At 34.8% G+C, this 26,874-nt stretch overlaps 2 protein-coding genes and 2 pseudogenes across 2 annotated transcripts; all 4 read right to left on the bottom strand.

Annotated features, from left to right (window-relative positions):
• Positions 1–982: 982 nt before the first annotated feature.
• Positions 983–1,948, bottom strand: LOC102018311 (annotated as a pseudogene).
• Positions 1,949–6,015: 4,067 nt separating this feature from the next.
• Positions 6,016–6,955, bottom strand: LOC102030451 (olfactory receptor 8K3-like). The gene is given in 2 exon segments (XM_013506407.1): positions 6,016–6,333; positions 6,335–6,955. Coding segments are annotated over 2 exon segments (939 nt in total).
• A 9,213-nt stretch (positions 6,956–16,168) lies between these two features.
• LOC102018010 lies at positions 16,169–16,979 on the bottom strand (annotated as a pseudogene).
• A 5,518-nt stretch (positions 16,980–22,497) lies between these two features.
• On the bottom strand, positions 22,498–23,457 carry LOC102017688 (olfactory receptor 8K3-like). The gene has a single exon (XM_005408230.1). The coding sequence runs from the start codon at positions 23,455–23,457 to the stop codon at positions 22,498–22,500; it is 960 nt and encodes a 319-aa protein (XP_005408287.1).
• Positions 23,458–26,874: the final 3,417 nt, after the last annotated feature.

The raw sequence follows: 26,874 nt of genomic DNA, 5'->3' as shown, positions 1-26,874 counted from the left end.
ACAACAACATTGCAACCAAATATGAGGGAAATCAGTTACAAGAAGGAAAGCAGTAGATCTACTTCCAATGGAATAGATTTCTTAGGAAAAGAGAATAATGATCTTCAGGTGATTTTTTATTTGTGCTGGACAGCAGTTACTAATTTATCAACATTAATCCAGTGAAAAAAAATAAACACCTCGGTGATATATGTGGCAAGCCTGAAGAAATTTATCTTAATTGATATATTTGATATTATAAAAAGTCTATAGATTTAGAGCAAATCATTTTCTACAGTGAACTTGTGGGGGACATAGACTCCCTTGACCTCATAGGTCACCCCACAGAAGCGATTCTATGACACTGTCCCTGACATCATCACAGTATGCTGAGTCTCCTGAGACCAAAGTCAAGGTTGATTTTAATGCAGTCTATAAACTTGTGTGAAGCATAAAACATTGCATTTGCTTACACAACAGTAGACAGAGAGGGACAAACATGCACAAACATGCACACACATATATACATATACAAAAGATCATGATACTTGAGAAGAGAACAATAAACCTTTACTCCTCTCGGGACCTATAACACTTCCTCACTCCCACTCAACAAATCTACTCTCATTTGCTGACATTAAGCTCTCTAGATCCTAATGCTATTTTACTATACTTTAACATTTCTTTGATTATTAAGTTTTTAATTTGTTTCTTTTCCTCAAAGAAGGCCGTGTTTAATTGTTTTGTTCACTAATTTGTACTAACAATTTAGAAGTTTTGCTACTACAAAAAGGCCAAGTTCTGGGGGCTGGGGATTTAGCTCAGCAGCACAGCACCTGCCTGGCAAGCGCAAGGTCGTGAGTTCGATTCCCAGTACTGAGGAAGGAAAAAAATGAGACCTTGTCTCAAAAAACAAAAAGGCCAAGTTCTGAATATATGTCACCATAATTTGTACTTTTTAAATTGTGGTGTAAACGGAGCAGGTTCTCATGCAAGACTCAATTCAGTGACTCTTCTTGTGTGTACCATTCAAAAAAATAATACACATCTTATTGCATGTCCTATGAAGAACATATTTTACATCTTTGTTCCTCAAGCTGTAGATCAATGGGTTCAACATTGGAATAATCAGAGAATAAAATAGAGAAGCCACTTTATTATTGGCAATGGAGTGACTGGACTTGGGCTGAATTTACATAAAGAGCAGAGTCCCATAGAACACTGTGCCAATGGTCAGGTGGGACCCACAGGTGGAGAAGGCCTTGTGCCTGCCCTCCAGGGAATTCATCATGAGAATGGCTATGAAGATGAGCAGGGAAGATACAAGGATGACCAGAAGAGAGAAAATCAAGTCAAAAGCAGATACACTCAGAATTATCACCTCAAAGTCATAAGTATTTGAGCAGAGTAAAGACAACAAGCGAAGAGGGTCACAGAATAAATGACTAATAACACGGTGGCCACAAAAGGGCAAAGTGAAAATCTTTATGGTAGTTAGGAGAGACACAAATACACTGTAGAGATAGGGAATCGCCACTAGAACCCAACATACTCTTGGGGGCATGATGTCAGTGTGCAGCACAGGTTCACAGATGGCCAAGTAGTGGTCCTAGGACGTGGCAGACAGAATAAAAAGCTCACTCCCAGGAAACACAGCTATGGAAGCCAGCCATGTGGCACAACCATGATAGGAGATTGTATTTTATTCCACCACAAAATTATCCAACATTTTTGGTCTCACACCAGTAGAATAACTGAGATCAGTGAGAGCCAGGTGTCTGAGGAAAAAGTACATGGGTGTTTGCAGCCCAGAGGCCACCTGGGTGAGGACGATCATGCCCACGTTGCCCACCAGCGAGGTCAGGTAGATGACGAGGAACAGCACAAACTGTGGAGGCTGCAGCTCGGGACGGTCTGTGATGCCCAGCAGAATGAATTGAGTCACCACTGTGAGATTATGGCTTTCCATAAAAATGATTCTTGATAGAATTTTCAACATAGTCAATAGAGTTCAAACATTTTCACCTGGGAGAATTTATCATACAAACTTGTGTCAGTAAGACATAGCTAAAATCTCTGGTGTAAATTGTTTGAAAATAAACTCATCTTTAAAAGCATGGTGTATATTCAAATAGAGACATACACTATATAGAAGAGTATTTTTCATATAAGGAGCTTCTACATGTAGAAAATATTTTCCCTGTCTAGTCATTTTGATTGCCCGCTAGTTTAGATGGGAAATGAGTTATCACTGCTAATTGCTATTAGCTATTTAAGCATATAAACATCTCATTATATCCAATGTCTGTTCCAAACATTATCCATCCCCAGATATCCATCTTTATAAGTTTCTGATACCCTGATAGGTAGAAAGTTAAATAGAAATATAGGTGGGTTAAGATATTTAAATGAGATAAAATCATTAAATATTAAACATTGTAGAAATTCAAAGTTCTGGATAAACAGATAATTTTATGGCGTATTTTACATTTCCTCTTTGCAATTCATTTAACTGTACTCATGTAGTGGAACTCAATATTACATTTATTGAATGGCCTAATACATATGATATCTATATAATTTCTAATGATAAATTTCAACATTGACTGTAAGTCTACTTCCAAATATAAAACTACAAAGCCCTTACAGGTATAAGTAGTCCAGTTGAAAATGTTAAAGCAGTTCACAGAGATTGAACAGATGTGTGAATAAGGAAACTAGCAGATTATACTGGGAATTATTGTTATAAGAATAAATAAAAGGTGGATATATGTATGTTTATATATCTCTTTTATAGTTTACCTTAGCCTATTATATGATCTTGTACACATAATTTGTCTAAATATTATCATCATATACAACATGTCATTGCAAGCATTTAAAGAAGAATGAAGTAGTTATCAGGGTCTTGGCCTAACCGCAATCCCCTAAACTAGCGGGCAGTGAATGGCTGAAATAAAAAAGACCAATGGGGTAATATCTGGGGCTTCCAGGAAGGTCAGAACTCTCTCCCTCCCCCTCCCTCTCCCCCTCCCTCTCCCCCTCCCTCTCCCTCTCCCACTCCCAGGAGTAAAGACAAAGAGCTCCACCAGACAGCCCATATTTATTTGGTTTTCAAACAAAGGAAGGGGATATTGAGACAAGGTGGGAACCGAACAGAACCTAGGAGTCAGTCCGAAAACTTCTTCAAGTAGTAAATTTTGTCCACTAACAGAACTGTCTTAGCTCTAAGGTTGGCACACACACATTCTCACCCAAGAGCAGTCCTCATTTGAATTTCTGTGGTATGTGTAGATAATAAGCATCAGTGGCCATGAAGTGGAGAAACTTGCTCAAACAAATCAGGGACACTCTTTTAAGAATATATAAACGGGAAAGAATGTTCTTCTCATAGAAGTTTAAGGTGACTATTAAAATTTATTATACTGCATAGAATTCTGTTGTTAAGGAGATCTTTTTTTGGAACTAAAAAATAAAATCAACTCTTGGAGAAGAAAATGGGGATTGTAATGAAATAAAACTATAAGTAAAGATAAAGGAAAGGAAAAGAAAGGGGAGAATATTATCTGTTGTAAGAATTTTGGTGAGAACTTCTAAAAAATTTTTCACATGTAGACATGAGATATATCTATATCTTCATATATATGTATTTCTTTGCCAGTCTTGATATGCTGAAAGGAATCATGATTTTTGAATAGAAAATCAAATATTGATTGATTGCTCAAAATCACCATTTATATATTAATTTTTTTGTATATTGCTAGTGTCACCAACTAATGTTTTGTTTAGAGTCTGCCAATATGTAATATCTTTATGTGCTCTTATATTGAGTAATAGTACCCCAATACTGACATCTCTTTATGTTACTGGAATAATTCCTAAAAATTAGTTAATACTTTCCCCATAAATATCAAATTAATTTCACAAATAAAGCCACTTGAACCTGATTTTAAAATAGAGCAAGACAGTTATGTTTAATTAAAATGTACATTTTGAGATTCTACCCAACCAAGATTTCTTTTCCTAGGAGTTTTTTTGTGTATGTGTCTGTGCACAAAATATTATATACCAAGAGTATGATCTTATTCTTAATTATGGATTGCTATTGTATAGGAAATGCCTACTTTTTTGTATATTGTATTCTAAACTGCACTGGGTTTTCTGAGTTGTGACTGTACACAGCATTCATCCCTACTGACGAATTATACTAGCAATGATTGTTTCAATTTACAATTCCTGCTTTTCAAACATATTTTATTAATGAAATATGAAACATTTTGAAAAGGCTTATAAAATCATTTGGCAGTGCAGTGCAGACTAACTTTCAAAACGAAAGAAAGCTCTTATATAATTGTAAACTGCGACACCCTTTTTTTCTGTTTTTGTTGCAGTAGTCGAAGGATTACTAGTACTATTGAGACTTTAACACAAGTGGAACAATGGATTAAATTAATTCATGTTATAATTTTAGAAACTTACATGCTAGAAAACTTCACCTTTACTGTATAATTTATAATCTATGAAATTAATTTGGAAAATGTAATTTAAAAATACAATAATTTATAAATTTTCAATAATTTATGACCAACAATTATTGATATTAACGTTCCACTTTGTTCATTCCAAATATTTATTTGCTAAGGAATTATAATATTTTCACACATATGGATAGATAAATTAAATTTGATTACAAATTTTTATCATAATCAAATGACCAACAGAATTAACTTTTCAGTAACATGTACCTAAGCATGACAACATATACAGGAGTTTATTATTCCAAACACTTATTTTTATTTGTGTGAATTTTCTACATGGATAATTTTATTCCATGACGCTGTACTACAAAAACAGAATAGTTTCTCCATGGCACAATTATAGTCCTAAGAGTATTGAATGGTATAAATTTTGAAAAATACATGGAGAATAAAATATAGTATATGGAATAAGTGTTTAGATAAGACAAATATACACTTCAATACATGTAATAATATATTACTTACATTAGTAAGATTATCACTCTTTGCTTTTTAGAAGTTGAATTATATAATAGAGCCACTCAAAGAGTGGAATATAACCCAAAGAATTGGACACTGTCATACAAATCAAATGTGAGTAAATTCAGTCAAAAAGAAAATCAATAAACCTACTTCATAATAAGATAATCCTCTTATACAAGAACTAGAAATCACTATTGTTATTTTTTTCACTTAGAGAGCTAGGAAAGAAGAAACAATGATCAAAGAAAAGTGAGTTTTAAAGGATAAAGAACAAGCCAATAAGGAAAATAAATAAATAAGAAAGCCCAGAGGCTTACATGGCAAACCTCAAGAAAATTATCTTAATTTGTCTATTCACTATTATAAAAACAACTCATTTGAACAAAATTATATTTTATATTCAAGCTATAGGTTGCCTGACATGTAGATATGTTGCATTAGTAGACTTTCTTGAGCACTTCTAAGAAAGTAGGGTACTGATATGAACTAAGGTGGCCCTAAGTGTACCACAGGAAATAATAACAGCTGAGTGAATTCTTATGACTGATTGCCTCAGTCATTGCATGACATCCTGAGCCCAGTGTCAAGTATGATAGTAACACAATCTGCAGATGTGATAGAGCCTGCAAAACTAGAAACACACAGACAGATGAAAGAAAACATTTCAAAGGACGGTCCCGGCAATGGCTGAGAAGAGCAAAGCCAGCATTTAAGTCCTCCTCACTGTACTTACTCTGTAACTCAGCAAAGGCACTCTCAGTCTTTGCACTGGGGTCCACATAGCCTAAACCTGTTTTACAGTACTATGACATTTCTTCAATTACCAAGTTTGTGTCAATCATTTCTCTTCTACAAAGGAGGCAGTCTTTTATTGTTTTCTTCACTAATTTTGTTTTAACCATTGAGAAGTTTAATTAGTACCAAGAAAGGCAATCATTCAACATGCACTAAAGTCACTCATCCAGTTAATTCTAGAAGAAATCAACATGGCCTCTCATTCAAACTTGATTTGTAAGACTCATACTACACATATATTTTATAGAAAAACATTGCATATCTTTTTCCATGTCCTATGGAGAGCATAGCTTACATCTTTGTTCTTCAAACTATAGATCAATGGATTCAACATTGAAATGATTAACACATAAAATATGGAAGCCACTTTGCCGGTGTCACTGGAGTGACTGTCCTTGGGCTGCACGTACATAAATATCAAAGTTCTGTAGAACACTGTGACCACGGTCAGGTGGGACCCACAGGTGGAGAAGGCCTTGCGCCTGCCCTCCACGGAGTTCATCCTGAGAATGGTTACAAGGATGAGCAGGTAGGACATGAGGACCATTAGGAAAGAGGAAAATCAAGTTAAATGCTGATAAAATCCGAATTATCACTTCAATTTCATGAGTATTCGAGCACAGCAATGACAACAAGGGGAGACTGTCACAGTAGAAATGAGTGATATTGTGGCCACAGAAGGGGCAGGTAAAAATCTTTGTGGTAATCAGAAGAGACACAAATGTATTGTAGGCATAGGGGATGGCCACTAGCACCCAACATACTCTCTGTGACATAATGACAGTGTACAGAAGTGGGTTACAAATGGCCATGTAGCAGTTATAGAACATTGCTGACAGAATAAAAAGTTCACTACCAACAAATAGAAATAGGAAAGCCAGCTGCAGAGCACAGGAATAATAAGAGATTGTATTTTGGGCCACAACAAAATTAGCCAGCATTTTGGGTCCCACAGCCGTAGAGCAACCAAGATCAGTGACAGCCAGGTGTCTGAGGAAAAAGTACATGGGTGTTTTCAGCCCAGAGTCCACCTGGGTGAGCACGATCATGCCCAAGTTGCCCACCAGTGAGGTCAGGTAGACGACGAGGAACAGCACAAACAGTGGAGCCTGCAGCTCGGGACAGTCTGTGATGCCCAGCAGAATGAATTCGGTCACCGCGGTGAGGTTGTGCTCCTCCATACAGGGTGATCAGAAGACCTAATCTCAATAGTTACACAAGCTTAGTCAATAAAATTTTACTATTATCACCTGGAGGACATTATTATGTGAATTTAATATAAATAAGACATACTTAAGTATTTGAAAACCTACATTTTCAAATATGTTATGCACTTACTCTGAGGCATATTTAGAAATATGATTCTCAGCAAAGGTACAATACACACAAAAAATACTATTCACTGTGTATAGATATTTTGGCTGTGCCAGCTGAGAAATGAATGATCCTTGGAATTTAATGATTAGTGTACATTTGATAAACATCTCAATGTATGAAACACTTAGCCTAAAACAATATGCAGACCAAAATATCAACATTTGTAGTTTAGAGAAACACTAATAGATAGACAGGTGACAGGTAGATTAGATGGATGGATAGATAGATAGATACAGAGATAGAGAGATAAGTGATTCATATATACAAACAAAAATTATGAAAATTGTAAGCATTTTAGGACACCTGGGTTCTAGATAAATGGATCATTTTGTGCTATTTTTAAAAGTAGTTTTAGTATTGCATTTATTTCACTACAATCACAAAATGGCATTCAGTAATCACATTCATGATATGACTTCATATATATGGTAAATACAAATAGAATTAAATGATAAGAATTAATAACAATAAATATAAAAACTTCACGCATCCTGCTCTGTGAAAACATCAACTTATAAAATTCTTATAGCAAAAATTAATATAGCTGAAATTATTGAAACATATAGTAGAAATTTTAAAAATATATGGGTAAGAAAACTGCAATTTTTTGCACTGGAAATTGTCTTTATGTGCAGAAATAAACAAGAGGATACAGGTGTGTACGTGTAGTCTCTGTTATAATTTGACATCTATGAAATTTACCTTGAGCAAATAACTTGTATTCTCATATACAGCGTCTCTGCAGGGCTTTGGGGAAGTGTGAAGAAGGAGTGGAGAGTTGAGTGTGTCTTCGCTGCCTGGATACAGTCTCTAAACTCGTGTACATACCTATTTTTTTATAGCGACAGTAACTTACTTGTGATAGATTTTCTTGCATTTCTGTATGTGCAAATAGTTGGGAAATAAAGCAATAAAATGTGATACAAGAAAATAAACCTTCATTTCTACCACCTACACCCACTCTAAAATTAAAACTAGACAGAGTATATTGATTTAGATTATTTATCGCCTATTTATGATATTTGTTTATAATTATTTAATAGCATTTTGAAAGTTACTGTGAGCCAGGAGTGGTAGAGCAAGCTGTAATCCCAGAACTCTGGGAGCTGAATCAGGAAGATTCCAAGGAAGGAAGGAAAGATGGAGGGAGGGAGGGAAGGAGGGAAGAATGATATACTTTAGAGTGAAAATTGTGTGGCAGATTTCTCCATCAATGTTACAAACAAAATCATATGACTTTACAACACTTTGTATAAATTGTTTACCTGTATATTGCACGTCACTCAATTAAAACATTGCTTACAGAGTTGTGATTACCTGTATCCTCCCCTCCCCCGGCAGACATCCGTGTGTAATGTATTGAATTACAATCGTACAGAAATATCTGCAGTAGTTGCAGTAGGAAACAGTCTAAACTATTTTATTTTGCTATAGTTTGTTTGATAACCATGAAAAATTTAAAAATTAAAACGTGTGTGGCATCAATTTTCCTGAAAGTAGAAAAGATAAACGGATAATCATCCCCCACTGCAGAATGGACATTGCATCATTAACCTAGAACTGACTATTAAGAATCACATGATTCTAAAATAATAGTTTTTTCAAAATATCATTGTGAGGAATTCCATTTTCTCTTCAAGACCTCAGTCATGAATTTCACTTATATATTTATTTACATAAACATTGTCTATTAAATTGTTTTATAGAATATCACAAAAAAGCCTGGAGTCAAAAATAATTAAAGATCAGAAGAATATCAAAATGAGGGACTAAATCCCTTCTATATGAATTCTGAGTTTTAGCAAAGCACTTATTTTTATTTATGTTTTATTTCCTCAATTTTGGCATCCATTAGATGTGATTTTATCTGGTTATTTTCTAAGAAATTCACACTCACATGTGTGTTTCAAAAATGACAATGAATATTTTCCATTTTGATGGAGGCGCAACTAAAATTTTATAAGGAAGAAATAAAATAGCGTTCCCAGTACTTCTTGAACATTAAGGAGTAGTGAATGGCTCAGAAACTGAATCAAAAATGGCAGCTTCTATGAGATGACAAAATCATAGGAAACCGAGCGTATCTGTAGACATTGGTAATGTAAGGCACCACATGAAATCATTGGTCTTTCTTACCTTCAGTTAAACCTCTTTTTTGATTTTCCAGTGTGTTTTTATCAAAGAGATTTGAGATCACTAAAAGCATTTTTAAACTTTTCATACCCTCCCTAAGGAGAAGCCAAAAATATTTTTCATTATCCCTAGAGCATCTGAGATCCTAATGAAATGCCTGGAGATTGTGCACTAATTACCAGAGACCTTTGTAATCAACTGTGGCTTTCTGCATGTGGGCATGTGGGTATGTATTCCACACTCCAGCAATGCCACCTGTGAGTATTTATTCCAAGTACTGATGAGGTCATCTCAAAGAAGTAGTAATACTGTCATGCTCATTGCAGCATAATTCAAAATCACCAACGTGCTGAAACAATCTAAATAGCCATTTCTGGAGGAATGGATAAGTATATACAAAATAGGACTTTGTTGAGCATTAAAAATGATCCATATGTTATAACAGGGGTGTACCTGGAGAAGATCGTGCTAAATAGGCACAAATTCATAATGGGAACACAGAAATTCAAAGTAACCAGGCAACAGTGCCTGCCCTTGCTGCAAGTCCTTCACATGACATATTGTGACCAGAATGACATGTCAAGGTAGTAAACAGATTTCCAAGGCTTGAAGGAAGTGAGGCTTGGGAAGAATTCAATGATGGATGGATTAAGGGGAAAGCCTCAGTACAAGAGGGAGTCCTGATTAAACAGCCTGATTAATGTAGTAACCGTCACTAACTTGTGTCCTTCAAAAGTATGAATATTAGCATGTTATTGGAATTGTTATCTCAATAAATGAATTTTATGCTTAGTCTATGTAATTTATGGGCCTTCTTGCTAATAAATTGTTCCTCTTACATCCAATAAAGTGATTGTCTCTTTAATTAGTTTAGGATAGCTTTTGGTTTATAGCTAATTTAAATTTGGAGTGTTTGAAATAGTATATATACACTGCCTAGTTTACGTATGTGTGTCTATGTGTTCCTAGGTCTGCATGTGTATACATAATCAACTAGTGGCTCCTGTTAATCTTGAATTTCTAATAAATATTAAAAATATAACTGTATTTCTGAAATTAAAGCATGTGTGGATTTCCCAATGAATATTGTAAGAAAGTACAACTAAATTTATATATTCATAACAGTCTTTATGTCACTTGACCATAAAATCATAGGTCATAAGTTCAAAATCTCTACCCTTCCTCTTTCAATAAGTCATGATTTTCAACCTATTAATTTGTCCCTTTAATTGGAAGTAAGCTCTATCTGCTATTTCCCTTCCCATGCAATTTGCAGTTGGTGGACCATAAATGTAGGTACGCATAGTGAGTCAGAGTGTAAATTTATTGATCTTTAAGATAAAGCTTTATGACATGGTAGTGAATGACTTACTCTGCACAATATTTTCCCCTCAGCTATATGATTTTGGTCTCCTCCGTGGTAATTCACTTAGCAGGACATCATTTGCTGAATTTTAAACATGTTAGAAACTTTCAAACTATTTTAACTGTAAAATATATTTTACAGTTAGGAAAATTTTCCTTGACTCCATCTCTTCACTGTCCAGTTGAAGTCATCAAATACTGAGTTTGTGAATATGGAAGAGTTTTTGATATCCTCTTATAATCTCTAAATTTATTTTGCAGTGCTAAGTATCAAACCTGGGTGTATTCTACCACTTATTTATACCCACAGCATGTTTAGTAATTTTTTACATTGAGAATTGTCTTACTAAACTGTCAAGCTTTCATAATCCTTCTGTCTCAGCTACTGGCATGGCTGGATTACAGGCCTGAGTCACCAAACCCGATGTATCACTGTTAAATGAGATGTTTAAATGAATCTGCTTCTATTGTTGTGATATTACCCTAAATGTAATTTTATATATATATATAATATATAATTTTTCTTTATATATATAATCTTATTTTAAAGAAAAAAAAAAACATAACAATAAAACCATTTCAATAAGGTTAGTAGGAGAGTTACAATAGCTGCTATATTGCATATAATCTTCACAGTAGTTATTCGGAGTACAAGATAGAGGCGTGAAATCTTGTTCAAGCAATAGGTTTGTGCAAATGTATTATATTTTAAGTCAAAGAAGAGATTTCATTCTTCACAGTACCGAGGTATTGCACTGTTATTCTTGGATCCTAGAATATTTTCTCTTGGGTGTGACGTCTTGGGTCACTACTCAGCCATCTGTACCGCTGAGTCTGTTCGGTGAGGACCTCCCTCAGTGACTGTACCCCACTCGTCACTGCGTACTATGTCAGGGGGATTCTGCCTTTCACTGCATGCATAGAGGCTGTTTAAGCTGATCCTAGTGCGGATTCAGTCAAATGAGATACGTCTTGTGTGATTCTTCTCTTCTCCTCCCTATTGTTCTGATGCTCACACAAACCAACCACTACTGTTTACTAGCTAAACTATATATTAAATGGCCTATTGTCCTTTAATTTCATTCTGTCAGCTTTTTAAAGGATACTTTCTAATGAACAAAATCAAAATGTGTTTTCTACATCTGACTCCAACCTAACTGGAGTTTCCAATATTTACTGTACCATTCTCTTCACAAATGTGAAGGTTGTAAACGTGAGTGGCTTGGGGGACACGTAGGGGATTATTAAACACATTTCAGGGTCTGTCTAGGTGTGTCCTAAAGGCATGACCTTGGGGTTCTGTACCTTCTTTCTTGCCCTTTACCCCTGTACTGATCTCCTGCCCTGCTTCCTGGTCACCACTAACTAAGCAGCCCCTGATGTGTCTTCCTTGGAGCTGCCAACCATCAACTGGTTCCCCTGAGATCATAAGCAAAAGTAGATCCTTCTTCTTTACATTGTGCATGAAAAGTATTTTATCCCAGGGACAGAAAGCTGACTAACACAGCACATATAAGACCAAATTCCCCTTGTGATTTAGTGCATGACATTATAGTGTGGACTTAAAATACTGTTGTCTTTGAATCTCAGGATAATTTTTACATTGATGGATATTTTTAATAAAAAGCTGAGATGACAATCTGTACGAAGCACATACCATAAAGCTGTCAAATTACCTCTATTGTTTACATTTTACATTGTGTGGCACAATTTTTAAATAATTTTCTTAACTAAGGTGCTATTGCTAACTTTAAATGTTTTGCAACTATTCATATAAGTGCATTTTTGTAAGTTAATATATTTTCTGCTATCCATAATGAATAAAATATGAATAAAATAAATTGACTATAGTCACATTAGTCAATTTTGGATTTATTTTAGCCATGGATATCTAGATTTTATAACATTCTTCTTTTTTACAGTACTTGGAACTCACTGAAGAGCCCTCACACTGAGCACATCACCAGGAATTTGTTTTTGTTTTATTTTGATAGAGTACAACAAAGCCAGCAAATTATTTTAAGTAGGCTGGAACTTGCGATCTGCCTGCCTCAGCTTCCCAGAGAGCTAGGATTAGTGCCTGCAGCATCAGACCCTTCTTCCTGTTCCCTGTACTCTTAGTTTTGATCCCAGCATGTGATTACACCAAAGGGAAGCTATATCTAAAGTATGCCATTGACATGGAAGTTGTCACTGGCTAACTATGTGGTTACATATGTGTTAATGATGTGTAATACAATTTTGTGCATTCTTGAAATTGATTTTTTAAATGCTGGATCCACACTAGTCATAGACAATAGAATATATGACATTAAGGTATGCTCTGTTTGTATAGTTTTGAGGTGCCACTTGAACTTCATAATCCCATTTTGTTCTATTCCTTGAGAGAATGCTGTTTTCTGCGATTTCCCTCTTGGAATTAAAGACTAAAGATGTGCCTTAAGGAGGATAGTCAGCCTCAAAGATAACAAAAAATTCAAAGATAAAAATAAAGGAAATACAGAGTGAACGCAGATCACTACCAAGTTTAAGAATTTCCATTTTAATAAATGTTTCATCAAAGGTTTTGCCACAAATGCTTATGGAAGCTTCTAAAAATATGACATCTACTGAGATATGATATGGTGCTTTTTCTTTTTTCTTCAGATGGTGATTAACGTGAATTATGAATGCTAAACCAAATATATGTTCCTTGATTAAAACCTAATGATGCATTACTGTTTTTGTATATTGTTGGATTCACGAGCTAACATCTTGTCTGGAATTTTCACATTCATGATGCTTTTATCTGCCTCTGATAATGAGGTAATATTCCTTCAAAATACGGAATGTAGACATTCTCTTTAGTTTTCTGAAAGAAATTTTAGGAAGTGGTATGTCCTTAATCTAACAAGTAGTAGAATTCACTGATCAAGCCACCTGGACATGAGTTTTGGATGAGGGACAGAATTACTCTGAAAAGAAATTATAATTTTGAATTCATTGTCATGTATTTTTTCTGTTATTTTTCTCTTAGTATCTCTGTAAATGAAAATATGCAATAAACCTTAGGATCCTAAGCTCAACTACTAAATTGTTTTGTTGCAAACACTCTGATAATCCCTAAATTTTTATATAATTTTATTTTTAACTTTATTAACTATTCTGAATTAAGATTTTATGAAGTACTAAATTCTATGACATATTTAACAATAATTTCATTGGATTCTAATTTCTGATTTCTAAAATTTATAATGTATAGAAAAATATTTTTAAGTGCTGAACTAACTTATAAAATCCCCTTAATGATAAAATGCATGCTAACTTCAAATATAAATGAAATATTTTACCTAATTTTACATCTCAAAATATTTTTTGTTTTTTATATATCATTTCAGGGATTATCAAAAGTCATACCAATATTTTAACAGATGTGAAAATTGGATTATGTCATTTAATGCATTTTTGTGAAACTTAGAAACTTTTGGCTTTCTTGACTGTAAAACTTATAAGTTATGAAGTGATTTATATATGTTAAAATATAATTTACATTAGTTTCTTTTTGGAAGATATAAATTAAAAATATAATAATTTAAATATTTCATAACTTGGCCATCAATACTTCATTTTGTCCCCCTGAATATTTATTTTTTAAGAAATTAAAATATTTTCATAGATATATTAACAATTAGAGAATTTTAACATAATAAAAATCTATTCTTTAGAATTTGTGGTCACTTATGTTTCCATCACAACAATGTACAAATTATTTTATTATACCAATGAATTACTTTTATTTACATTTGCTAGATACAATGATAATTCTATTACAAAGTTGCTTGCTAAAAATCCATATCAGTTTCTATATTGTATAAATCAAATCCTAGGATTGTAAAATAATAAGAACAATGCACAAAACACAGAAGAATTTAGAGTGTATTCTGGATGCATATACCCATATGTCATAACATGTATATACATGAAAACTTACCACATTACACTCTAGCTAGAAGCATAGTATAGTTAGAATTGTGGAATTATCTCTGGATATTTCAGTCAAAAAATTGATCTTAATGAAAATAATATACTGCTCTATGGGCCAAGTATGAGGGAATTCAGCAACAAGAAATAGGAACCATTGAAGCGCTTCATCATGGACGTCTTGTGCAAGAATAAGAAGAATATTTTTCTTCTCTTTTGGAGGGATAAGGAAGAATAGGCATTCTTTAGAAGAAAATATTCAGTAAGGAACCAAAATCAAATCACTTAGGAAAACTAAACCAAGCAAAATTCTGGAAACTTCTGTGGCAGAGCTCAAGAAACATATTTTCCCTGGTGCATGAGCTTTAAACACAAGTGCACAGAATGAGACAAAGTTCAAAGCTGCCAGGCTGAGTTAATAGCCCCCTCACAGGAGAAGGGAAGAGAACAAAGTAGGAAAAAGAAGGCCCTCATGCAATTGGGGTTCTGTTCAGGAAGTTTTGCCTGTGCTTTTTCTTCAAGAGTTTTACCAATTAAGTCACCGTATTACAGAGAGGTGTGCACACCCACATTCATAGCAGCTCAAAGCCACAAGAGAAAACTCATACAAGCTGATGGTTTCCCAAGACACGAATGGGTGAGGAAAATGTGGTACACACTGGAGGACGACTGTGTCATCAAGAACAATTCTGAATCGTTTGTAAGAAGGGAGTGGATCTTGAAACCATAATGCTAAGTCAAATAAGTTAGTTGCAAAAGCCTGCATACCACATGGTTTGTCAAATATGGGAGAACTGGAGCAGAAATAATTTAAGGAGCAAACTAGAAGACTCTGGTGAAGAAAATGGAAGTAGGCTCTGCAAAGATGGAATGGAATCCTGGGAAATGAGCAGAAGGGATGCTGTGGACAGGAGAGGAAAAATGATCAAGATGGGATGGGTGTATGTGTCAAACTCCCAAATGGAAGATAACTACTACAAACTATGAATAACTTCCACACGCCAAACAATCAAAATAAACAGGAAAAAGGAAGACCCCAAGGTTATCACATGCAACAGGCGCATTTGAACATGTTATGGCTGACTCATTCAGATTGTCACACTACACTGAGACTCCCCATACTGAAATCACAGTTAGCTTCTGTGTAATCCATAGAAGTCCATGTGCATTAAGATCAAGATATTGGGTTTGCATGAAAAGTACCACATAGGCTCATATGCACACTAGAAAATTATTTTAATTGTTGCAAATATCACAGGGACCATTGATCTCCTCATCTGAATTTATTACTCTTCCTGGTTTCCAAGGAGCCTACAACTCTGCAAACTTCTCTAAACCTTTGCTAAATGGCTATAACATTTTTAACATGTTATGTTTTTAATAAGACAATATTTTACTATAGTAAATCATGTTTATCACATTTTAAAAAGTGACAAGTATGACCAGGTTCAATATTGAAATATATTGTGAGCCATTTTGTGCTTGTTATGGATTCTGGAGGAAAATAGAACAAGCTGACAATTCAGCTTCATACACAAAAATTGTACTGTATGAGTATTTTAAGAAAAGATATTGCATAGCTTTTTCTGTGCTTTCTGTAAGGAATATTTTACATCTTTGCTCCTCAAGCTGTAGGTCAATGGATTCAACATAGGGATGATCAGGGTGTAAAATATGGAAACCCTTTGTCAGAGTCAAAGGAGTGACTGGACTTGGGTTGCACGTACATAAATATCAAAGTTCCGTAGAACACCGTGACCACGGTCAGGTGGGATCCACAGGTGGAGAAGGCCTTGCGCCTGCCCTCTGTGGAGTTCATCCTGAGAATGGCCGCAAAGATGAGCAGGGAGGACACAAGGACCACCAGAAAAGAGGAAATCAAGTTAAAAGCTGCTAAGGTTAGCATCATTACTTCACCTTCATGTTTGTCTGAGCAAACTAAAGACAGTAAAGAGAGACTGTCACAGTAGAAATGACTGATGACATTGTATCTACAGAAGGATAAAGGGAAATTTTTCATAGTTGCTGGAAGAGACACGAACGTGCAGTAGGGATAGGGAATCGGCACTAGTACCCAACACAACCTTGAGGACATGACAGGACAGTGTACAGCAGAGGCTTGCAGATGGCCGCATAGTGGTCTTAGGACATGGCAGAGAGAATAAAAAGCTCACAAGCAATAAACAAAAGAAAGAAAGCCAGCTGTGTAGCACAACAATGATATGAGATTGAATTTTGATCAACCACAAAATTAGCCAGCATCTTGGGCCCCATAGCTGTAGAGTAACCAAAGTCAGTGAGAGCCAGATGTCTGAGAAAAAAGTACATGGGTGTTTGCAGCCCGGAGTCCACCTGCGTGAGGATGATTTGTGGGAATTTTTAAATTTCATATATTTGAAAATAAGCCCAACTTTCTTTATTCATCTACAGTGATTTTCCTAGAAAAAATATTCATTTCCATAGATATTTATGTTTTCTAAACTGAGCAGTGCACCACCACTGACATCTAATGGTTAGAAGACATTAACCTGTTAAATATCCCACCATAGTTCAGCTCAAACTAGTACCTACATCAATGAGGTCTTTCTAAACTGAAATCTAATAGGTTGACAAACAACTGGAAAGTTGATAGATAGTTATATAGATAACGTTATAAGGATATAATTCTTTAAAAGAGAAAAAGTACAATAGATATGTATTATACTGAATTTTAAATTCTTTAATTGTCATTTATGTTACAATCACCTAGTTACATTTATTAGTTACATTCTATAATGTGACATGCACAACCATATCAAAATTAGATATTCTAATGATCAATTTCTAAATGTCATATAAATTACAGGGCAGTATAACTTTGAACTACTTTTCTTTGAAGTTTATAAAGTATTTTAATAAAATGTCTGTATAAGTTAAATTTATGAATTTTTATTTAAAATATTAATGTTCTTTAGGGGTATTGTCATAACGGTGATATACTGACATGAATGTAACACACAAGGTACATGCCACATGACCTAATTTTGTAATATTAAGAGTATAGTTATTTGTGTTGATTTATACAATGAAAACTAAAAGCTGGCTTAGGATAAAAGGGTAGTATATTTCAAAGAGAAAAATTTTAAATATTTATAGTATTCTTCATACTTCTTATTGCTATGTTGCAAAGAATCTACAGACAAGATCAAATATGCTGAACCTGAGTGTCACGTGGATTCCTGATTCAATTTAAAGTACTTCTTTGAATTATATCCCTACCATCTTCTTGAAAATATTATATAATACAAAATGCAGGTAAATATATATGTGTGGCTAAACAAAACATAAAGCAAACATCTCAAATAAGCCAGCAAATAAAAAATAAAACATGAAAGCAGTGAAACAGATATGAGGGCCAGATAATTATTATTTTTGCAAAATACTGTGAGTATCAGTTTCAAAATTAAAAACAAAATCATGTACTTTGTAGTGAAAATTGTAAAGATATATTTCTCTAAATAAGCTATAAGCAAACAAATGAAACGACACAACTTTACAACATGTGTAATATGCAGTACATGCAACTTACACTTAGTTTTCTTAAAAAGTGACTCAGATGGTTATTGTTACCTGGCAAATTCCCCTTGTCCACCTGGACGTTTTCTCATATTAAATATGAAAAAGTTTATCAGGCAATATCGCTAGAAAAATATCTCAGCAAACACCACAAGCAGCAATATAAAACTTGAATTTTGTTGTTGTTGCTGTTGATTTGGGTTCAAGTCATGAAAAAGTCAAAAAAATAAAATGCACTTGGTGAATGCTGACTTTCTTTTATGTAAGAAAAGATAACTTTTTTCTCAAGAGCCTTAGAATTCATTGGAAACAACTAAATTGCTGTTCTATAATTTACCATTTTTCCTGGACATTTCAATTTTCTCAAATTTTCTCAAATTTACTCAAATTCACTACAAAACAAAGAACATCCTACTATTTCCATAAAATTTAAGATTTAAAATTTTACTGAAATTCATTACTTTTCAAACCTAATTGGGAGGTGGAAAAGCCACTTTTCCAGAACAAAATGACTCACATTTTGTACCTTTAGTTACATATTATTAAATGTTAAAATATTCTCCAGAAAGATGCAAATGAGTGAGGGCCAGAATACCTGAGGACTGAAAGATCACAGGAACTGGTAGAGTCACTGAAGTTTCAAAATATGCCAATAAACAAAGTCATGTTCTGTTGTTTATGCTTTATCTCTGCCATTGGCCTCCTTTTGGTATGAAATTATACATATATATATATATATATATATATATATATACACATATATATATATGATTAAGTATTTTCAAAAAACACACAGTGTATGTGTTTCTAGGATACTTATCAGCATTCATCTTCTCAATCTAGGTGAAAATATTCAAAAGCAAAATCAAAAGAGGGAGGCCCTATTAATGCTCAGACGTCATGTAGTTGTAAAAAGCACAGAAACAAAATCATAAGCCTTCTGTCATTATATGGCATAACCAAAGTGCAAATACACCCATTTCTGTAGATTTTGAGATATGAGACCCTCTGTCTTTGTTACCTGTGATGGAAGCTCCCTCTTGATTCCCACAGAAGTGTGTTTCTTTACATGGAGCTTGAGGTTTGGAGGGAAATTTATCCTTTTTGGAAAAGCTTTTGAACCTGTCCCTAAGGGGATTTCCAAGCAATTTTCTGATTATCCTTGAAGACTTTGAGAATTTAAAATAATATCTGGAGGTTATCCACTAATTGTCAGTGACTATAATCAACAATGATTTGTGCCATTCATTTCTTTAGTTGTGTAGTTCTGTGTTTATTTCACAATTCAGAAATCCCACCTATGAGTAATTGTGCAAAGTACTGATATCAGTACTGATATCTCCAATAGATTTTCATACTGTCAGGTTCATAACAACACAACATAATATGATCAAGCTGTGGAAAAACCTAATTACCTATTGATAGGGGAATATGTGAATAGTGGCTGATTCATGTGACGTATTACTCAGTGTTTAAAAGTAAATTCTGCAATATTCAGTAGCAAGAAGGAACCTTGAGAACATTATGCTACATTAAATAAGCCAGCAGTGAAGCAAATACAATAAATTCCCATTTATATAAGGTCTTAAAAATATAGAACCCAAAAAGGAAATGACAGTTGTTAAATTTCATCTGAGAGGAGAAAAAGGAGCTGCTAATAAATAAACATAAAATTTCAGTTATGCAAAAAATGAATTTGTGATGTGTAGTGTACAACATTCAAATTATATTGAACAGTAGTGTATTTATCATATATTTGAAAATGACTATATACTTCATAGTATAATAATTTTTAAAGGATTGAAGTTCTAACACACTCTGATAAAATCTTGAATACTTATATATTCAAAGTAGTCATGCAACAAGGCCCTTTTTAGTATAAAAAATTTACAGGAAAGTTCCGGAGTGAAAAAATTAATAGAGATGAAAATTAGATTACCAGAAGCTAAAGAAATTCAGGAAGAGGGAGGAATTACAACTTGGTTAGAATGAGATAGAGGGAGTGGTTACTCAGTATTGAGGATATAATTATTGTCACTAATTGTTCTAATTACAACAGTTCTGTGATATGTACTTTAGCTAAAGGAATCAATTTTAAATAAGCATAGTTTGATGCATGTACTTTAGTGAAGTAACTATTACAGTTGGATGCATCATTCATAGGGAATTGTGTCTATAATGTGCAACAAAATGATTCTCTTTATGATAGTTTTTAATTTATAGATGTTTAAATGTGCATGACTCAAAATAGTTCACTATAAAAAAAATCACTCTTTTTAAAAATATAATCAACCAACGGTGTCTTGCAAACTTTGCAATTTTAGTAACAAGAACACTGCTACACATTTGCTTAAATGTTTGGTTTTCAAATTTAATTTAGTTTTCATTTTTTATTAGTCCATGTTAGCGTACATAATGACTGCTGTCGCTGTGGATGCTTGACACCTGTACACGACACCCTTAGTGCTTTCTTTGTTCCCGTCTTTCATCCCACACACTCATCTGTCTCATGGGCTCCTTCCCATTGCAAAGATTCCCATTTGCAAAAGAGCTAGCTCCCTACTACCTTTCATCTATCTGTTATTTTGCTCTTTGATTTATAAACATTTTTTGTTTCCCATATAAAAGGAACCCTATGGTATTTCAGCGTGTGTGTCTGTTTTTTTCACTTTTCCTGTGACTCTGAACTGTACCCATTTCCCTACAAGTGACTGCAATTTATCCTTTATGGCAGAGTAGCACTCCATTGTATTTCAATGCCATATTTTCTTCATTCGTTCTTCTGCTGATGGACATAGAGACTTTTCCAAATTGTGCTGCTATAAACATGAGTGTGTGGATCGGTGTAGTATGATGTCTAACACTTCTGGCAAGACACCTACTGGAAGAAGAGGGGGATGAAATGAGTTTCCACTCTGAGTTGTTTGAGGGATACACTTAGTGAGTGTATGAGGTTACTTTCCAGTGAACAGTGCAGGAGGGGTCTTTCTTCGCAGGCTGCCCAGTATATGTCACTCTTTTGTGTCTTGATGATCACCATGCTTAGAAGAATGAATGGTATTGCTGCTGCTTTAATGTGCATCTCTAAAATAACCAGCAATTTTGAGGATCTTCTCATGTATTTATGGACCGTTTGTACTTCTTTTGCTGAGACGTGTCTCCTCATTTCTGATGCTCATTTTATGATTCTATCTTTTATTTTAGGGGAGTCTGAAGTTTTTGAGTTCTGCATATATTCTTGATCTTAGTCTTCATTCAGAGATGAGGCTAGCAATTCTTTCCCCCAAATATAAATGGTTTTTGTTCAATTTTAGGGTTGTTTCTTTTGGTGTACACAATCTTTTGAATTTGCTATAACCCCATTTGTTGATGCTATTTGTTGTGTGATTGTTTCTTTTCAGAAATGACTTCCTTCTATCTATTGCTGAGAAGAATGCATATTTTGTAGTATTAAGATAGAAGCACTAAGTCCATTTTTGAAATATGTGGTTGAACCCTGATATTTCTTTGATAATTCTCTGAGTTAATCTATTTATGAAATTGGGGTATTGAAGTCACCCACTGTGATCTTATTGGTGTTTATTTGATTTGTATATCCAGTAGTATTTGTTTATGAAGTTAAGGGCACGAATATTCAGCGCATACATGTTTAAGTTGTTTTTCTTCCTGCGAAATTGTTCCTTTTACTAATATATAGTGACCATATTTGCTTGTTCTGATCAGTTGTTGGTTGAAGTTCACTTTGTCTGAGAATAAAATATCTACTCTTGCTTGCTTTCAGGTCCCTGGTACATGGAATATTTTTTTCTATCATTTGATTTAATCTATTCATTCTTTAAATTAGATGAGTCTCTTGAGTGCAACAGACTGTTGGGTTCTGCTTTTCGAACAAGTCTTAAATCTGTGCTGCTAATAAAGGAATTTAAGCCATTTCATTGTGACTTACTACTAAATGATATAGATTTGCCCCTCCATTTACATTCTTTTTCAGTTGATGTGTAAAATCAGAATATTGTGTTCACACAAAAGAGTAACCCATCACTAGAAATCTATTGTACTGTTTCCAAATATCACAAAACACATGTATCTGCTCTTCTATATGTATTACTCTTCCTTGTTTCCAATCTGTTCACAATTCTGCAGCCTTCTCTTGTGGTATTTGAACATCTTCAAAACTATTGTTCTTATCATAACACAAAAACAATTTAAACATTCACTCATTTTTTTGTGACATTTACAATGTGAGAAGTGTCAGAAGGGTCAATATTTAAATATACTGTAAATCCATGGAGGAAAACAGAGAAAGTTATAGTTTGTGTTATATGGGTAGAACTCACACTGTTTGAGAATTGTAAGAGAAGATATTGCGTAGTTTTCCCAGTGACCTTTGCAGGGCATCTTTTACATCTTTATTTCTCAAGCTGTAGATCAAAGGATTCAACATGGGGATGACCAGGGTGTAAAATATGGAAGCCACTTTGTCAGTGTCTTTGGAGTGACTGTCCTTGGGCTGCACGTACATAAATATCAAAGTCCCGTAGAACACTGTGACCACGGTCAGGTGGGACCCACAGGTGGAGAAGGCCTTGCGCCTGCCCTCCGCAGAGTTCATCCTCAGAATGGCTATGAGGATGAGAAGGTAAGACACAAGGATAATCAGAAGAGAGGAAATTAAATTCAAAGCTGATAAGAATAAAATTATCACCTCAGCTTCATACGTGTCTGAGCAGGCCAAGGACAACAATGGAAGATTGTCACAGTAGAAATGACTGATGATATTGGATCTACAGAAGGACAAAGTGAAAACCTTCATGGTGACCAGAAGAGACACAAATGTGCAGTACAGGTAGGACATTGCCATTAACACCCAACATTTTTTTTGTGACATGATGATATTGTAAAGGAGAGGGTGACAGATAGCCACATAGCGGTCATAGGACATAGCGGCCAAAATTAAAAGTTCACAAGCAATGAACAAAAGAAAAAAAGCTAACTGCATAGCACAACAGTGATAGGAGATTGTATTTCTATCCACAGTGAAATTTTCCAACATTTTGGGTCCCACTGCTGTGGAATAACCAAGGTCTGTAATTGCCAAATGTCTGAGTAAAAAGTACATGGGTGTTTGCAGCCTGGAGTCCACCTGGGTGAGGACGATCATGCCCACATTGCCCACCAGTGAGGTCAGGTAGATGGCGAGGAACAGCACAAACAGTGGAGCCTGCAGCTCAGGACGGTCTGTGATGCCCAGCAGAATGAATTCTGTCACCGCGGTGAGGTTGTGCTCCTCCATCCAGACTGATCAGAAAAGCTATTCTGTGTGGATATGTCAGCATTAGTCCAAAGTGTTCCATTATTACTACCTGGACAAATTTATTACACAGAGGCTGTGCAAACATAATCTATTGAAAATTTCCAATGGACAGTATTTTAAAATATGCCTACCTTGCATTAAAAAGAACATTATTCATTTCCAGAAATACATTGGTTATCTTGGGAAGAGAACTGTCTCCGGCACCTAATGGCTACAGGAAAGTCAGACTGTTAAACATCATATTATAGTCACTTTGGAGTTTAAAATAATGTCCACATCAGCAAGCTTTTCTAAAATTGAGGAAATATGATAGGTAGACAGATTGACAGGTAGATAGATGATACTTGGTATAGAGATACTTATGTGCAGATTTAGGTGTCTAAAATGAATACAGATAAGTTAATAATGATTGTATTGTTCCTTAAGTTTCATGATTGTCTTTTGTATAATAACAACTCCCTAATGACCCTGACTGGGTATATTCAATGAGGTGATATTCACCCTGATTATAAAAACATCATTGTATGGTGATACCTCAAGAAGCTAAAACTAGAAATTCCTTTTGACCCTGCTACCCGCCTCTAGGTGCCTTCCTAAAAGAAAGACATTGTGTCACAGTGATTATGCATACTCATGTTTACATATTAGCTAAACCTTGGAAACAGCCCATATATTCACAATAGAAGAATAGATAAAGAAAAGGTGATATTTCATATATTACAACCCTACTGTAAAGAAAGATAAACTTGAGTCTTTCGCAGGAAAAGTTTGTCACTTCAGACTGTATGTGAAATGAAATACAACATATACACAAGATTAAATATCTCAGGTTTCTCTTATAAGAGAGACTCACCTTGGATTTTGCAGTTTAGGGTCTCCAAGTTCTAAACCGAAAGGAAGAGCTAATATTTTCCTGGGCAAAGACTGGTCTTGGTAGAGCTATAGGAAAAGTTCTCAGTGCCCCCCATAACGTACTGGTTCTTTCTTGCTGTCTCACCCGACATGGTGTTTCTGACAGTCCCTCTCCTCTCCCAGTGACAGTGGAGACCCGAGGCAAAGAAGTGCAAGCATTATTGCTCTCCACACACACTTTTCTCACCTTGGCATGTACGGTAGTCATTCAGTATTTGTATGTGTTGCTAGAATTTACATTGTATAATAGTGAGATTTTAATGTATTCTTCATGTTTTTAAAAATTGTGTATGTGTGTCTTGCTTGGATTATTTGACTTATAATAAACCATCCTTGAAGTTTGTAAAAAAAACAAAAAGAGAGAGAGAGAGAGAGACTCACCATATTAAAAAAAACAGCAAAAGTAAGGCAGATAGTAGGAAGGGGAAAGAGAAAAGAAATCAAAATATGTCATGTACAAGTACCAACTTTACACAAAGAATGAAAACCTTATGCATTGTAAACATGTAATAATAAAAATAAGATGAATAAGTATGTATTTTAACACCTCATCATGAGGTGGAATTCCATTTCCTCATTAAGGGATCAGGAATGAATCATATTTTATACATTTACTTGTGTAATTACTAAATGCTAAAATAATTTCCAATAACTCACAAAAATATATAGAGTCAGAGTTAACTGGGCAGGGGCTGGGGATTTAGTTCAGTGGCACAGTGCCTGCCCTGCAAGCACAAGGTCATGAGTTCGATTCCTGGTACCAGAAAAAACTTTTTAAAAAATTAACTGGGTATTGGAAGAGCTTAGTAACTGGCTCAATCACTGAAATTTCAAAGTGAGGCATTATGCAAAATTATGCCCTATTTTTATGCTGTATCTCCTCTCAATTTTGGCCACGGTTACATTATATTAGTTATATGATTATACATGATATATATTTTTGTATTTTCTAAGCAAACCTACACTGTATGCATGCCCATGAGCTCATAAGCATTCATCCTCTCAGACTAGGTGAAAATGTTCCAAATAAAAATCAAGATTAAAGGAGAGTTTTCCTGTTGTTGTTCGGGAATTACGCACTGGTATAAAGTACAGAATCAGAATTACAAACACTCTTCATTAGATGGCAAAGCCAGAGCAAAACTGTGCTCATTTCTGCAGGTATCGGTACATCAGTTTATCATACGGCAACACAGGAAGCCTTCTGTCTTGTTACCTGTAATGAAAACTTGCTCTTGAGTCTTCTGCGCATGTGTCTTTTAACATGGAGCCTGAGGTTTTGAGGGCAATTTATTTTTCTAGAGAAGCTTCTAAACCTCTCCCTGAGGAGATGCCAAGCAATTTTGCTGCTTATGCTTGAAGCCTTTGGGAATTTAATCCAATATCTGGAGGTTATCCACTAATTCTGATGACTATATTCAACAGTGCCCTTCTGCCATTTATTAGTTATTTAGCTATGTGTTTATTTCACAGTCCAGTAATGCCAGTTATGGGGCACTATCCAAAGTACTAGCCTTAAGATCCCAATGAGGATTTCCTGCTCTCATATCCATTGCAATGCAGTATGAAGTATTCAAGCTGTGGGAAACTTAGTTACCCATTTGCAGATGAGTACAGAAATAAACTGTGATGGATACACACATCACTCGGTGTTTGTTTAGAAAAAACATCCAGCAATGTGCAATAATATAGGGACAGTTGGTCATAGTCTACAATCCTGGTGGGGTCCTGATAGCTGTGTGCTCCAGTACAGCAGTGGTATAGCTGGGTGAGATGTATGCCCCTTCCTGAGATGGTTCAGTAGTAAGGATGAACTGGAGAACATTATGCTAAAGAGAATGAACCAGTAACAAGGCAAGTACTGTATATTCCCACCTGCACAGTATAAGATACTGAACATACTCAGACTTATAGAATAGAATATGAAAATACAATCAAGGTGGCAAAGGTCAAAGGTTTGGGAGAAACAGGGAGCTGGTAATACATAGCCAGAAAATTTCAATTATGCAAAATAAAAGAATACCAGATATTTGCTATAGAGCAGTCTAGTTATGTTTAACATGACTGCATTGTATATTTGAGTACTTTGAGTGTATACTCCATGGAAGGCATAATCATTTTTAAAGGAATGAAGCACCAACACACTCTGTAACAAAAACTTGAATAAAACTGATTCAAGGCAATCAGGCAACCATGATCCTCTCTGCTATAAATAGTTTAGAAGAAATATCCAGAATAGAAAAACAAGTAGGGATGAAAAACAGGTTAACGGGGGCTGAAGAAATTCAAGAAGTAGAAGGAATTACAACTTGGGTACACAGTGTAAACAGAAGTATCTCAGAATTAGACAGAGGTCCTTGTTCCTCACCATTGAGAATATAATGCCTACCACTACATGCCTCTCTTTGAAACAGTTCAATGGCATGTGAATTTTTATGGCATGTGTATTATCTAAATAAATCAATTTTAAGTAAGCAGACACAA

The sequence above is a fragment of the Chinchilla lanigera genome, unplaced genomic scaffold, assembly GCF_000276665.1.
Source record: "Chinchilla lanigera isolate Chin_1 unplaced genomic scaffold, ChiLan1.0 scaffold00110, whole genome shotgun sequence".
Lineage (NCBI taxonomy): Eukaryota > Metazoa > Chordata > Mammalia > Rodentia > Chinchillidae > Chinchilla > Chinchilla lanigera.
Note: the sequence above shows the minus strand (reverse complement) of the source record. Positions and strands in the feature narration are given on the sequence as shown.